Source organism: Polyergus mexicanus, unplaced genomic scaffold, assembly GCF_030449975.1.
Source record: "Polyergus mexicanus isolate NDT 795.1 unplaced genomic scaffold, iyPolMexi1.0 SCAF_25, whole genome shotgun sequence".
Lineage (NCBI taxonomy): Eukaryota > Metazoa > Arthropoda > Insecta > Hymenoptera > Formicidae > Polyergus > Polyergus mexicanus.
Genome location: NW_027223345.1, coordinates 4,968,356 through 4,982,894, shown reverse-complemented (window position 1 = coordinate 4,982,894; position 14,539 = coordinate 4,968,356). Strand labels below are relative to the sequence as shown.

General features: G+C 34.9%; 1 protein-coding gene across 1 annotated transcript; it reads right to left on the bottom strand.

Annotated features, from left to right (window-relative positions):
• Positions 1-1,477: 1,477 nt before the first annotated feature.
• LOC138943183 (collagen alpha-1(II) chain) lies at positions 1,478-12,013 on the bottom strand. Its single transcript, XM_070313766.1, has 28 exons — positions 11,818-12,013; positions 10,676-10,729; positions 10,484-10,582; positions 10,071-10,111; positions 9,928-9,996; positions 9,722-9,835; positions 9,401-9,545; positions 9,102-9,226; positions 8,821-9,027; positions 8,498-8,596; positions 8,225-8,333; positions 7,914-8,101; positions 7,615-7,831; positions 7,055-7,143; positions 6,820-6,981; positions 6,424-6,585; positions 6,136-6,333; positions 5,675-5,819; positions 5,273-5,533; positions 4,925-5,058; positions 4,517-4,786; positions 4,111-4,326; positions 3,912-4,001; positions 3,320-3,701; positions 2,870-3,085; positions 2,508-2,680; positions 2,172-2,393; positions 1,478-1,815 (listed from the first exon to the last, which is right to left on the bottom strand). The coding sequence occupies exons 1-28, from the start codon at positions 12,011-12,013 to the stop codon at positions 1,669-1,671; spliced, it is 4,530 nt and encodes a 1,509-aa protein (XP_070169867.1). The 3' UTR covers positions 1,478-1,668.
• Between the last annotated feature and the right edge of the window lie 2,526 nt (positions 12,014-14,539).

The following is a 14,539-nucleotide window of genomic DNA, read 5'->3' as shown; positions in this document are numbered from 1 at the left end:
CGCACACTCACGCACACTCACACACTCACACACACTCACGCACACTCACACACACTCACGCACACTCACACACACTCACACACACACACACTCACACACACACTCACACACACACTCACACACACTCACACACACACTCACACACACTCACACACACTCACACACACTCACACACACTCACACACTCACACAGTCACACAGTCACACACTCACACACTCACACACACTCACCCACACTCACACACTCACACACACTCACACACACTCACACACACTCACACACACACACTCACACACACACTCACACACACTCACACACACACTCACACACACTCACACACACTCACACACACTCACACACTCACACAGTCACACAGTCACACACTCACACACTCACACACACTCACCCACACTCACACACTCACACACACTCACACACACTCACGCACACTCACGCACACTCACACACACTCACACACACTCACGCACACTCACGCACACTCACGCACACTCACGCACACTCACGCACACTCACACACTCACACACTCACACAGACTCACACACTCACGCACACTCACGCACACTCACGCACACTCACGCACACTCACGCACACTCACACACGCTCACACACACTCACACACTCACACACACTCACACACTCACACACACTCACGCACACTCACGCACACTCACACACACTCACACACAGTCACGCACACTCACCCACACTCACACACTCACGCACACTCACACACTCACACACACTCACGCACACTCACGCACACTCACGCACACTCACGCACACTCACACACACTCACACACACTCACACACACTCACACAGTCACACACAGTCACACACACTCACACACACTCACACACACTCACACACACTCACACACACTCACACACACTCACACACACTCACACACACTCACACAAGAATTTTATCAGGAATACGTCATTTTAAGGATGGAAGGTTGTTCTCAAACACCCTGTATATTGAATCGATAACTTTAATTATGCATGTACAATTTTAGTTTTCGTAAATAACTGCATGATGTATTGTATATATATATGTGTGTGTGTGTCGCGTAAATAAAACTTATCTATTTATTACGTATACGATATAATACTTTGCCATAAAATACTTGGCGCGTATAGTACTAAATCCGAAGTTACTCCGCGAATATCTTTTATCATATACACCTGGATATCTAGATATCCGCTGCTCGTCGTAGATAATAATCGCCGTGTATAATATTCAAGTGCTCTGATAAAATTTGTTTGACATTCGAGTAATATCGCTGTTTAGATATCGCATTTTTTTTTTTCCAATTAAATTTTGCATTTTTCTTAGAATATAAGTCGTACGATATAGTTCAGTTACAGATAATTTTGTCAAGTATTTGTAAATTACTTCCGCTATTCGAGAACTTGAGTAAGAAATTGCGATATATACAATACAGACCACTACTCAGATTAAGTATAATATTTAATTATTCATCTTATTGTAAGCAATAAAATTTTAACGTAATATATTATCATCTCATCTCCTTAAGATACATTGGAAGACATTTTCTTAGCATTATATATATTGAAAAATGACACAGTTATTCGTAAACAAATAACAGTCGTAATATCGTATCGTACTATTGTACTTTGTATTATTGATAACAAGCCGCGCCGATTTCAACGGAGAAGCTTTGTTCGGGTTTTCCGATATCTCGCAAAGCCACATCTAAGATGGGAAGTCTTATGGGTTTTTCTGTCTCGTATGAAATCACAGTTTTACCCCAATGGTTTTGATGAAGCTACGAATTGATAAATATATAAATAAAAATTACGCGATATAACGCGATATAAAGCTTTATAAAAATATAATAAACCGTATAATATTTTGTTTGTACATTTAGTACCTTGGAATTTAAACTGACATTTCTATGTTCTAATATGAAAGATCTTAGCCGCATCAATATATTCCTTCTATTTATATTATATATAAACAATTGTTTATAAGAATAAAAAAAAATTAAATAAAGTCGTGAAATTCAAAAATATTTAGGAACAAAATTGTCTATAAAGTTATCTTGTTTTTAATGTAAAATAAAAATAGGATAGACTTACTGTGAATAGAATTAAAAGTATTACACAAAGAAATTTAACTTACCCTACACTCGTCTGTTATCATTTCGTACCTAAGACGCTGATTACCACGTGGTGTCAATTCAACGTCATTCCAAGCCAGAAGCTTTAAGCTCTTTCTATATGTTTTTCGCTCATAATCGAAGTAAGCGACACTGTTTTTACAATGATACGTAATATTCTGTTGCGCGTGTTTCGAGAGCAATTGTAAGAAATTGATCTGATTATTATCCGCTTTGTATGTAATCTGCGAATACGCAAACATTTTATAAGCATTTATTTTTCGTAAATGCGTTCTATATCTTTCATCACGATAATTAAAACAATCGGAATCAGCAAATTATATAGAATGTAAAGCAACCTTCGTGCCGCTATCTATCTCGCTCAGCCAGGTCTCCTGTTGATCAGTGATATGAGTGATTTCTGCTGAACGAGCGGGACTCGGTAAAATGCAAGTTGCACGTTTCTCAGCATCACAGTGCACCAAAATTGCGTCTCGGACATCTCCTTCGTTTGGATCAATCCAATATTCGCCTATTGATACATTATACGATATATATATATATATATATATATATATATATATATATATATATATATATATATATATATATATATATAAATCTATATTAATTTTATAATTTTATAATAAAAAAATTGAAAACTGACAAAGAGTGCGGTAATTATAATGTAAACTATATATAGTGATCTTTCAAGACTCACCAGATAATTTATCCGGGTAGGCAATGAATAGATCCCGACAGGTTTTGGCCGGCGAATTCTTTTCGCCATCTGGCTTCACTAATTTTTGAAACGATGACTTTAGATTTTCATATGCTTTCGTAAGTAATTCTCTTCGTTCTCCTTCAGTAATATCTTTACTAAATATTCTCGGTGGTTCATCACCGAGTGGATCTGGTCCTTTAGTTTGACCTTGTGCTGTATGATAAATATACGATAGAAAGTTTTTTTTAACGCTATCGTTTATAATATCCTTAAGAAATTCAAATAAAAAATGAAAACTCGAATAAGTCTCAAGAAAGTCTAAGCAATAATTTAGAAAGTTGGAAAATGTTTTAGATGTTTTTATAAAATCTAAAAATCAATTATAATAAATTATAATCTATTATATTTATGCAAATATATCTTATGATTTTTTAGTTAATTAAATACCTAAAAATGCTGCTAAAGACGCGGTATCGTAACCAAAACCAACTTCTCCAGGAGGCCCAGGTGGCCCAGGGGGTCCTGGAAGACCCGGCGGGCCGTGACGACCTTCCTCTCCAGGTGGACCTCTTAATCCAGAATTTCCCGCAGGCCCAATAGGCCCTGGGCTGCCTTCCCGTCCAGGACTACCTCTAATACCTGGCTCCCCGTCTTTACCAGAAGGTCCTGACAGACCTGGCATACCTTTTTCCCCTGGTAAACCAGGAGATCCCGGCAATCCTTGTAAACCATTGAAACCGCGATGTCCTTTTATTCCTTTCGGTCCCTCTTCCCCGCGATCGCCCTTTGCGCCTTCGAGGCCTGCTGGACCGGGTTTTCCTCGTGGACCCTACAAATGTTATGACGTGTGCGCAGAATTTGATTTATATATACACGTTATTATTTTATACAAAACATTTTTTATATTTCTTTTTGTAAGACTCACAGGTTTAATATCATAAATTAAATCGAGTTTAATTTCTTTAATTTTATTGTTATTTAATTTAATTTCAGTTTATTATTTAATTAATTTAATTTAATTAAACGCGTTGTACACTACCTGTGGACCTTCTACTCCTTGCGGTCCCGCTTCGCCTTTCGGACCACGTTCTCCAGCTGGTCCGGTAGATCCTGTAGATCCAGGAGGCCCCTATTAAAAGAAAAACAAATAAATTTTTATCGATATGATATATTTTTATTTTATTATTAGATTAATACATTCATTCGAAGAAAAGACAGAAAATAGAAATTATAATCACTGGTAATCCGGGTGAACCAGACTGGCCTGCTGCACCAGGTATTCCGGGTGGTCCCTTATCACCAGGTCGGCCACCTATTCCTGGTGGTCCTGGTTTTCCAATTGGTCCTTCCGGTCCTGCCTCTCCCATATGACCAGGCGGACCAGGAGGACCTATTAATCCGGAAGGTCCGGGTGGACCTTCTACACCCGGTTTTCCAGATTGTCCTGTTTCACCCTGCAATAGTAATAAATCATTTTGTTATATCAAATTATATATTATTTACAAATGGAAAAAAATAGTAGTAATTATAATATAAGTACAAAATATATTAAAAATTTATATCTTTTTAAGTAACTAGAAAAATACAAGATAGAGAATTAGATAAAGAACTAAATAAAGTATTATTTAAATATAACATATTTACAGGCACCCCGCGTAATCCCCTATTTCCTATAGAACCAGGAGAACCGGGTAAGCCTGGCAAGCCTCTCTCGCCGGATGGACCTTGTGATCCTTGAGGACCGGCCGGCCCTTGGGAACCTGGGGACCCACTTTCGCCTTTATTTCCATCTACTCCGGATAGACCAGGATTACCGATCGGACCTGGAGTTCCAGGACGTCCAGAATCGCCCGCGTTGCCCTTGGCACCAGGCAATCCTGGAGCACCAGGTGATCCTATATTTCCTGGTAGGCCCTGTAACATTTCGAATTGCATAGCTCTATATATATAATATTAAACTCCAATATTCTATTTATTTATTTATTACATATTATTACATAGCATATATTTTTCGCATTTGCTCTTTAAAATTCGTAAAGATTAACGACTTACCGCTGGACCGATCTGTCCCGCGATACCAGGTGGCCCCATTAAACCAGGTTCACCTCGTGCACCCGATTCACCTCTAATTCCTTTAGCACCGGTAAGTCCAATAGGTCCAGGTGATCCAACTTCGCCAGGACTGCCTATTATCCAATTTAAATTATTATAATTTGTAATTTATATACTTGCGTATAAAAAAAAATTCTAATCTACATATTATAAAATATATAATATAAAAATATATATATATACATAATAAATATATTAATATACAGTAATATATTATTGTAAGCAAATAATTTTACGAGCAACCATGTCAATTTATTATAAAATAGTTTAGAACTACTTGTTCATTACCAGATAGCCCTGGATTTCCTTGCTCTCCCTTTAAACCCGGATATCCACGATCACCCTTTAGACCAGGAAGTCCGATTAATCCTTGTTGACCTGGAAAACCCGGCGAGCCTTGCAATCCTTGAAGACCTCTCTCTCCTGGATTGCCAGGTGCTCCGGGTTCGCCAATGAGACCAGGTGGACCCGGATCACCTCGTTCCGCTGGTTCCCCGGGAGGGCCGGGAGGTCCAACTTCTCCCTGTAAACCACGTTCTCCAATGTGTCCTGTAATATTTAAATGAAAAAAAAAATCGATGATCTTTTAATAAATTCTTATTAATTAAATTATTATGTTACATTGATATTAATATTTTGCAAATTAATTTAAATATTATAGACTTTACATAAATAAAATATAGAAATTACCTGGTAGACCTTCAGGGCCAACTGGTCCGAAAGCTCCTCTCTCTCCTTTCTGACCAGGTTCTCCGGATAATCCTCTTGCACCAGGAAGTCCTAACAATCCCGGTGCACCGAAATTTCCTTTTTCTCCTTTAGATCCTGGTAATCCCTGAATAAAATAAATAATATAAATATTGTGTGTGTGTGTGTGTGTGTGTGTGTGTGTGTGTGTGTATGTGTGTGTGTGTGTGTGAATGTTGCAACGCGCTCATTTTATATACAACACATAAAATTTATTTTGGCTCTGTCATATGCTAACATACGAGATTTTTAAAGACAATGCATTAATAAGTCAATAATTTGTAAATTTATTTTAAATATAAAATTTTGCATTATCTTAAATCTTTCCACATCAAAAGAATAAAGATAGAAATAACGGAATATTCTAGCTTTGAATGATTAAAATAAGCGAGATAATAACCTACAGTAAGACCATCAACGCCTTGAGCTCCGGTTTCTCCTCTTGGACCCATAGATCCTGGAAGTCCCATAAGTCCTCTTTCGCCCGGAATTCCTCGCTCACCTCTGTTGCCGACTAATCCTGGCAGACCGGGAGGTCCTTGTACTCCCGGTTCTCCGTCCTTGCCTGAAACACCCGGATTACCGGTGGCGCCTGGAAGACCCTATGCATAAGCATTTATTAAGACGTTAAATCTTGCATTTCGCTTATATTCCGCATCACGAGAATGTAAATACATTTCTAAACTACGTACTTGAAAACCTCTGGGCCCGATTGAACCCGGAGAACCACGCGTGCCGTCGTTTCCTGATGAACCTGGTGGGCCCTGTACTCCCGGAGGTCCTTCTTTACCAGTATCTCCCCTTGGACCGGGCGACCCCGGATTGCCAGGTTCACCGTCTTTTCCAGATTCTCCCTGACGTAACATAAAAGTTTGAAAAATTAATTAGATATAATCAGAATATGATATTAATATCTGCACATTTTAATCTTATTATTTAATATTAATACTCGCAATACTTGTGTGTTGCATAAAATTCAATACGCGCACGAAAATATTTTATATTTTTGCATCTATTTGTAAAAATGTATTTTCCATATAAAGTTTCGCGCACACGTTAATTTACGAGAAACCGATAATATTAATTACGGGATATCCTCTCTCTCCTGGCACTCCTAATGGTCCTGATAGACCTTGCGGTCCAGGCGGACCTTGTTCTCCGGGCTTGCCATCTGCACCTTGAATTCCACGTTCGCCAGGATTGCCCGGTTTTCCAGAAGCTCCTGGTCTACCCATTAAACCGCGCAAACCCTGAAATTTTTAACCAATGTTTATACATTATAATATTTTTCACGAACCGTAATGTTCAAATATTTCTACAAACTTGTAATCCTGGCGGTCCAGGTCGTCCGGGATCCCCAGTGGATCCTTTCGGCCCAATAGCTCCTGCTGGACCACGATCACCCGGTTGTCCTTACCCACAATTATTTAATTATTAATCACAATTATTTAAAATTATTATATTTATTATATTGCATTTTTATGTGTATGTGTATGAAAAAGAGAGAATATGAAAACAGAATGTGAACACAGAATTTTTGAGAAAAATGTAATACGGCAAAAAGATCATTGAAAACTAAAATTATATAAATTAATTCATTATTCACAAAACTTATAGACTGTATCATAAATTAAAATCTTATTTGCAGTTTTGTAAATCTAATCAGACTTCTATCTTTTTTTGTATTATTTTCAAGAAATTAATTTTTTTTTATTATTATAATATTCTTTTTCAATGAATATGATATATAACAAAATATATATAATTATAATATTCTCACCTTATACTATTATTGTAATTGATAATCTTTATATAACAATAATGTTTATGCAGATATTTTTATGTATTTAATGATATGTTCTAATCAACACAACAAGGGATACCATGAGGTCCAACAGGACCATCCGGCCCAGGAAGCCCACGCATCCCAGGTGCACCGCGTTCTCCAGGAGGTCCCGCGGCGCCAATCGATCCACGCATTCCTCTGTTGCCTCTCTTGCCTTCGTTTCCAGGAGGTCCCGGAAGTCCCCGCGGACCTTGCATTCCTGTGTCACCTTTCACGCCAGAATCGCCTTTAAAACCCCTTTCACCAGGAAAGCCCTGCAAAAATATCGTCAAGATTTTATATACAGTTTAAAACATAATTCATATATTTTATAAACGGCACTCTAAATATGCATACAACTGCTCCTTTGGCTCCAGGAATACCAGGATTGCCCGATGCTCCGGGTTGACCTGAAGCACCCGGAAGTCCAGGTAAACCAACCGATCCTATCGCTCCGGTATCTCCTTTCTCGCCGGGACTTCCATCCTTGCCCTTAGCACCCTGCGAACCTGTTTCGCCAGGCTGTCCAGGACGACCACTTTCGCCTTTGTTAGGAATATTAATTAAGGGATTAGGAAAATAAATATCGCTTTCCTTCAAAGTAAATATGAACACATTAGGAAAATATGCAACTTTGTCTTTAATAGATGATAATGAAAGTATCTCACCTCGCGGGCCTTGCAAACCCTGACTTCCTTTCGGTCCTGGTGATCCTTGATCACCCTTAAGTCCAGGAATACCTGGAAAACCTGGTGAGCCAAGTTTACCCACAGCACCCTATATGCAAATGATATTAATGTTGTATTTTAGGCAGTAAATTGTGCAAATTGTATACTTTATTTATAATAACAAAAAGTATTATAATTTTGCTTTAAATAGATGCTATAATAAATCTCTTCAAGATATTAACTATTCGTGTGTGAATCGAATAATTAACTTACGGGTGGCCCGGGCGGTCCCACAATTCCATCAAGGCCTCTCAATCCAGGAGAGCCAGGTGAACCCTCTCTGCCCCTCTCACCACGCGGCCCCGCTGGACCCTGCGTTAATAATAACATTTGTGCAAAACAATATGTTCCCTGTCTCTACTTTTTCTCTTCTCTCCTCCTCTTTCTCTCTTCAACATTAAATATATATTTAGTACATATATGTATTAAATATGTACTAAACATGAAGATTTATTTCATGACTATAAAAAAATTTTTTTTCTGTTTTAAATCTCTTTGCTCTCTTGTACATTCCCAGAATATTATTTATTACATACCATTGGACCTATCGGCCCCATTGATCCTGGTGTGCCTATAGATCCTTTTTCACCAGAAATTCCTTGCTCACCTTTTGCTCCGTCTAGACCCGGAAAACCACGATGGCCTTTTATTCCTGGAAGTCCAGGCATACCTGAAAGACCACGTGGCCCTACGGTACCAGGTGATCCTGGCGGACCGGTTTCACCATCTTCTCCACTAGTACCCTGTCGTTAAATATTTTACAATATTTTTAGTATTTTTCGTATATAAAGAATTTTTATATATGATAATCTCTTACATCTTTTCCAGGTAATCCTGGTAAACCTCGAGGACCTGGCGTACCAGGAGAAGCTGGAGATCCCGGTTCACCAGCTTCACCGCGTGTACCTTGGAAACCTTGAGGACCTGGAGCACCGGCTGGACCTATAAATAAATACATAAAGAAAATATAATTTCTATTGTATATAAATAAGATTTTAAGTAAAAACGTATTTTTAGATAAAACAGAATCATCAAAATAAGCATTATTTATATAAAATCAACGATCATTTATTAAACAATTATTCAGGTAAAACAATTGAAATAATTCCAGCTTACCTGGAGGACCTCGTGGACCTATAGGGCCTACTTGCGCTTGAATATAAGGATATGCTTCTGGTCCATACAATGACGCAGCTGAACCCGTTGGGCCTTTATCTTGATTCGCTTGAGACAAAGCCAATTGTTGATAATATAGAGATACCTGTTATATAATCGATATTTTATATTAATAAATTATTATATATTATAATATATGTAAAAGAGATTTATAGAATACATCGAATAATTAATTAATCATCACTAATCACGCTAATTCTCTTGTTACATAAAAGAAAAAATATAAAAATGGTTTTAAATTAAAAAAGAAACATTTCTTACATCAGGTACAACTCCTGGAAGACCAGGTGGTCCTGGAATCCCGGGATTTCCGGGTTGTCCAGGATATCCTGAATCACCCGGACGACCAGCATCTCCAGGTCGACCAGGTTCACCCTTATTTTGTTGTAAACATTTTCTTTTTGTTAATCTTTGTGAATATTTTCCGAAGAATTGTTTATTAACTAATTTTACAAACAATCACTTACTCGTGGACCAGGTATTGCCACAGAACTGTATACGTTACTTTCACCCGGTAAAATTTCCGTGGACGGAACCTACACACAAGAAAAGAAACTATTTCTCACAAAATCCAATTTTATTGTTTAATTATTAATTATTTTGTACTTACTGAATGATCCTTTTCGTGTGTGGCATTAGTCTGCTCTAACTCTAAAATGTAAACGATCAATCAGATCTCAGAAAACATACGATTAAAATATTTCATTTTAATTATTTATTTACTTTTTAATTAACGCTCTATTTGCGCGAAGGGAAACGTAAAACAAGTAATCTCAGAGGTATAATTTTATAATATACGAAAATATACAAATATATGAAAATAATATTGTAATATATATGATAAAAAAAATAGATTTATTTAATACAGACTTTCATCCTTTAATATCAAGAATAATTACGTTTAACATTAATTATTTATCAATCACATTATATATATATATATATATATATATATATATATATATATATTTCTCTGTTTCTCTAAACACAATAATAATAAAAGATACTTAATTTGTCACTTACCACGATTATAAAATAAAGTTGTCGTTGGAGCTGGCAAATCTGTAGGTTTTTCTGGTCTATACGAAGACACTGTACTTTCTATCGACGATGTGGACAATCCTACATTCAATAATTACACATGTCATCGATTTCTTTAATTTTCATAATAATTCTTCCCGAATTAAAATAATATAGTATGAATCGCATGCTCACCCGAAACTTGTATGCTTGATGATGGTATCACAGGAGGTGACAATGTTGTGGTCTCTGACCAATTAAATAATATTGTTATTATTATTATTATTATTCAATTGGAAAAAATATAAAATTGTTAATGTTAATCGTCGATTTATTATTGCAACAATAATGCGTATATCATTTGCAAATACGGAATAGTAAGGTTTTAGCGGCTTTATTATCCACAAGGAAGCTAAACCAAATACTTAACCGTAAGTGAAATTGAAATGAATGATATTAATTGAATTGCTCTGATTAAAACACGAGCGATTAATTGTTTTATACGTTTTAATGAGATTGATCTTTGGCACAAGACTTCCGGCATTTCGAAACAACTGTCCTGTTTTCCATTTACGATACATGCTATAAAAATTCTTTCTTTATAATTTATTAAATAAAATTTTATATTTAACTTATTATTATGTAGATTGTATAGAAAAAATTATATTGTTATTAAGTAAAATAATGATTTTACATACTTTACATATCACATTGCATAACGAGAAAGCTTAAAAAGTGTACATATATATACATACATATATTGTAAGATTTATAGAGAATAGATTTCGTAGCTTTTCATGATATCTCTTAATAAGAGGCTCTACGGCATAGAATATACTGAGAAATCAACAAATAATCGTCAAAAAATTATTTTATTATGTCTATCATCGTTTTTATCTTATAATATAACGTGAATCAATTGCATTGTACATTAATGTTCCACAATGATTGATAAATTAATATTATTCAAGTAATATAATCTGAATTATCTTAAAAAAATTTCTCTAATTTTCCAGATTAATATATTTTAATAAATCTTTTTATATAAAATATTCCTCTAGTTTTTTTGCTTCTAATTTCAATCATAAAACAAATTAAAATATTCCTCGGACATCTTATATTATATGCATATTATGCAATTTTCTCGTTATATTATACTCTTTATGGTGCAATAATAATGTAATTATAAAAAAAATATGTCAACATGTATTATCGAACCATATGTACTCCTATGTATACGAGCAATAAATGTACAGGTATTATTTTTTAAAAATACGATGAAAAATTTCAACTCTTTCTTTCTTTCTTTTAATTATCGCGTCTAATTTTTCACTCACCGTTCTTTTCTTCGTAGTCGTCATAGTTCTCATAATAATCGTAATTGTAATCGGTAACAGGTTGCTGCGACTGCGGTTGCTCTGATCTGGACCGTTGTTTCCTGGGCCGATTTCTCACAGCGTTTACTTGATCTGGCAGCAGCAGCAGCTGGATCACGAGGAGTCCCGTGACCAGCTCTAGAATCTGCCGCCTCATCGAGCAGCGTCTCTCTATCCGCAGGGGTGGAATATAGACTCTACTGGAGAACGTAGAAAATGCAGATCCTAATCTCCCGATTCGCCTCTATCGAGAGGCTGAGGGCAACTAGACTCGTGGTAACCGACGTATCATCTATTTAGCAGATGCTCTGCATGATGTAGGGGAAGTCATCATCCTCTGTTCTACTAGATGCCGTCGCTTTATTCCGCAACTACCCCCTCGTTCCCTTTTCCTGAGCCCACATACTTATTCGTTTCCTTCCTCGTTTGCTCACGCTAATGAATGATATTTCTTATTTTAGTATAGAGAAGGGAAGAAAAACAAGAGGAAAATTTAGTCGTCAGAAAATATGATAAAGGATTTTAAGAAATAAAATACGAAGAAGAATATATATTTTTATCTTAATTATATCGTTAAAAGTGATCCAATAATCATTTCAAAGCAATCCTTCCTCTTAAAAAATATTTAATTTTACAGAAATAAATTTTATTTTATTTAAATTTATTTATCTTTTATTAATCTTATTAAATCTATAATTTCGACAATTCGGCAGAAAAATGTATTGAGAGATACAAATAAATATTTATAACTTTAAGAGTTTTTCAGATGTTAATAATACAGAGAGAATATATTAATAATTAATAAATTGTTAATTGAAACTCAATATTAATTTGAAATGATTATTATTACTCTAAGATTAAAATATTTCTTGATACTTATATATCTTTATAATTATCGCTAAATAGTGTCACTGCGAGCAATTCATGGAAGTCTATGAAAAATCATGTATCAGTATTGTCAGCATAGAATTACTATTCCGCGTATTCGTTAGAGGCAACGCGTCACAATGAAGATCATCACCTTAAAGGGTTGCATACGACATGCATCACGATGTCATCACCTTTATATATTCACTTTTTTTTTAAAACATAAATTTTCTGCAAAGTGTCAAATTGAAGCATCTTGATACTTAATTACATAACATAATTTGTATCCATTTTGATGCAGAAAATGATACAAACAAAATTTATTCGTTATTTATATTTTTGTACAGTAAATTTGACTCTTACGAGTGTTAATTTCTAATTGTATGATTTATCTTGATTTGCTGCTAATAAATAATTAGTTATTCTGGATGGATCACTGCAATCTCTCTAAGCGAATTGCTAAATGTTACGGAAGCAAAAATGTATTAAACAAATTTCTAAAAATTTACAAAAAAAAATTATATCTTATTCTGAAATAAAAGATTTATCATCTATAAGAATTAAAATATATTTAATTTCTTATTAAGATATTCTTCTTTAATTTTATTAAATCAGAGAATCAAAAAATAAATTTTAGAACACTTACAATCTTGTGAAACTTTTGACACAATATGATTTTTAGCTATATTTTGCTTCGATCATCTCATACGCATCCTTATGTCAAATATGCATCTGATCTATCAACGAATTGTAACGACCTACTTTGCAATAAGCGTTCCGTATAGTTTTTATCAGTTAGCGTCAGAAGTACTCGATACGCTGCCGTTTCCTTAATAAGTTTATTAGACACACATCATTTTGGCCGCATTCTCCGAGCGTGTGTCTTACTTTACAAGGCGTTAGCCGTAATAGACTGCATTGACCCACGCCGCCTTCGTTCGTTACTAGCAGTTATAAATCAGAATTGCTACTATATTTAATGTAAGCAAACAGGACAATGCAATCGGCACAATTTCGATGTAGAATTCGCATTGACATCCAATTGAAAATATATATATATATATATATATATATATATATATCTTAAACTGATTTTATAATGTGTTTTGAGAGAGTATACACATGAATCTCTTTGACTTGACTCAATTTCATTATACTTTCTTCAACAATAAAAAATCTGAATTTTTCTTTTCTTTTGTGTCAATTTGATCCAGAAAGACGATTAAAGTAATTATAGTACATTTATGCGAGTATATTCATTTTTCCGGGTTTTTTTTTTTTTTTTTTTTTTTTTTTTTTTTTTTTTTTTTTTTTTACAGAATTTCGGCATCTGTACGTTAAATCCTTTAAGTAAAAATCTGAACAACTATATATAACTGCTTATATGTTCTATATGTATGCCGATGATATCAAGTATAATAATTATATAAAACGGTTTGCCGTACGAAGAACCGTTTTGTCATTGTATTGCTAGGAATCTTTTTATATCTTTTGGTAAGCAAAACTTTTCAGTTTTGGAAATATACTAAATGCTTTATATCGGTCAAAATATGTAAATGTACATACACTTAAATTAATCATTATATTAATTATATTGATTAAAATAATGATTAAAAGAATAATTAATACGATTAGTATATATTTTTTATTTCACTGAATAGTGCATCAGCGTTTCAGCCAATGTAATACTTTAATTAGTGCATCTACATTATCATTTTCGTCTTTGATAGTTATAATTAAAATGAATGCGTCATACACGCGTTGACGAGTACTACAGATCCAAGTACATTTGTATTATATTAATCCAAGCATAGCA

Coding starts and splice junctions, on each gene's coding strand:
- LOC138943183 (XM_070313766.1), bottom strand. CDS start 12,013: ATGAGGCGGCAGATTCTAGAGCTGGTCACGGGACTCCTCGTGATCCAG. Junction 9,836..9,927: donor TGGCAATACCTGGTCCACGA/GTAAGTGATTGT, acceptor CAACAAAATAAG/GGTGAACCTGGTCGACCTGG. Junction 6,982..7,054: donor CTGGACCGCCAGGATTACAA/GTTTGTAGAAAT, acceptor TAAAAATTTCAG/GGTTTGCGCGGTTTAATGGG.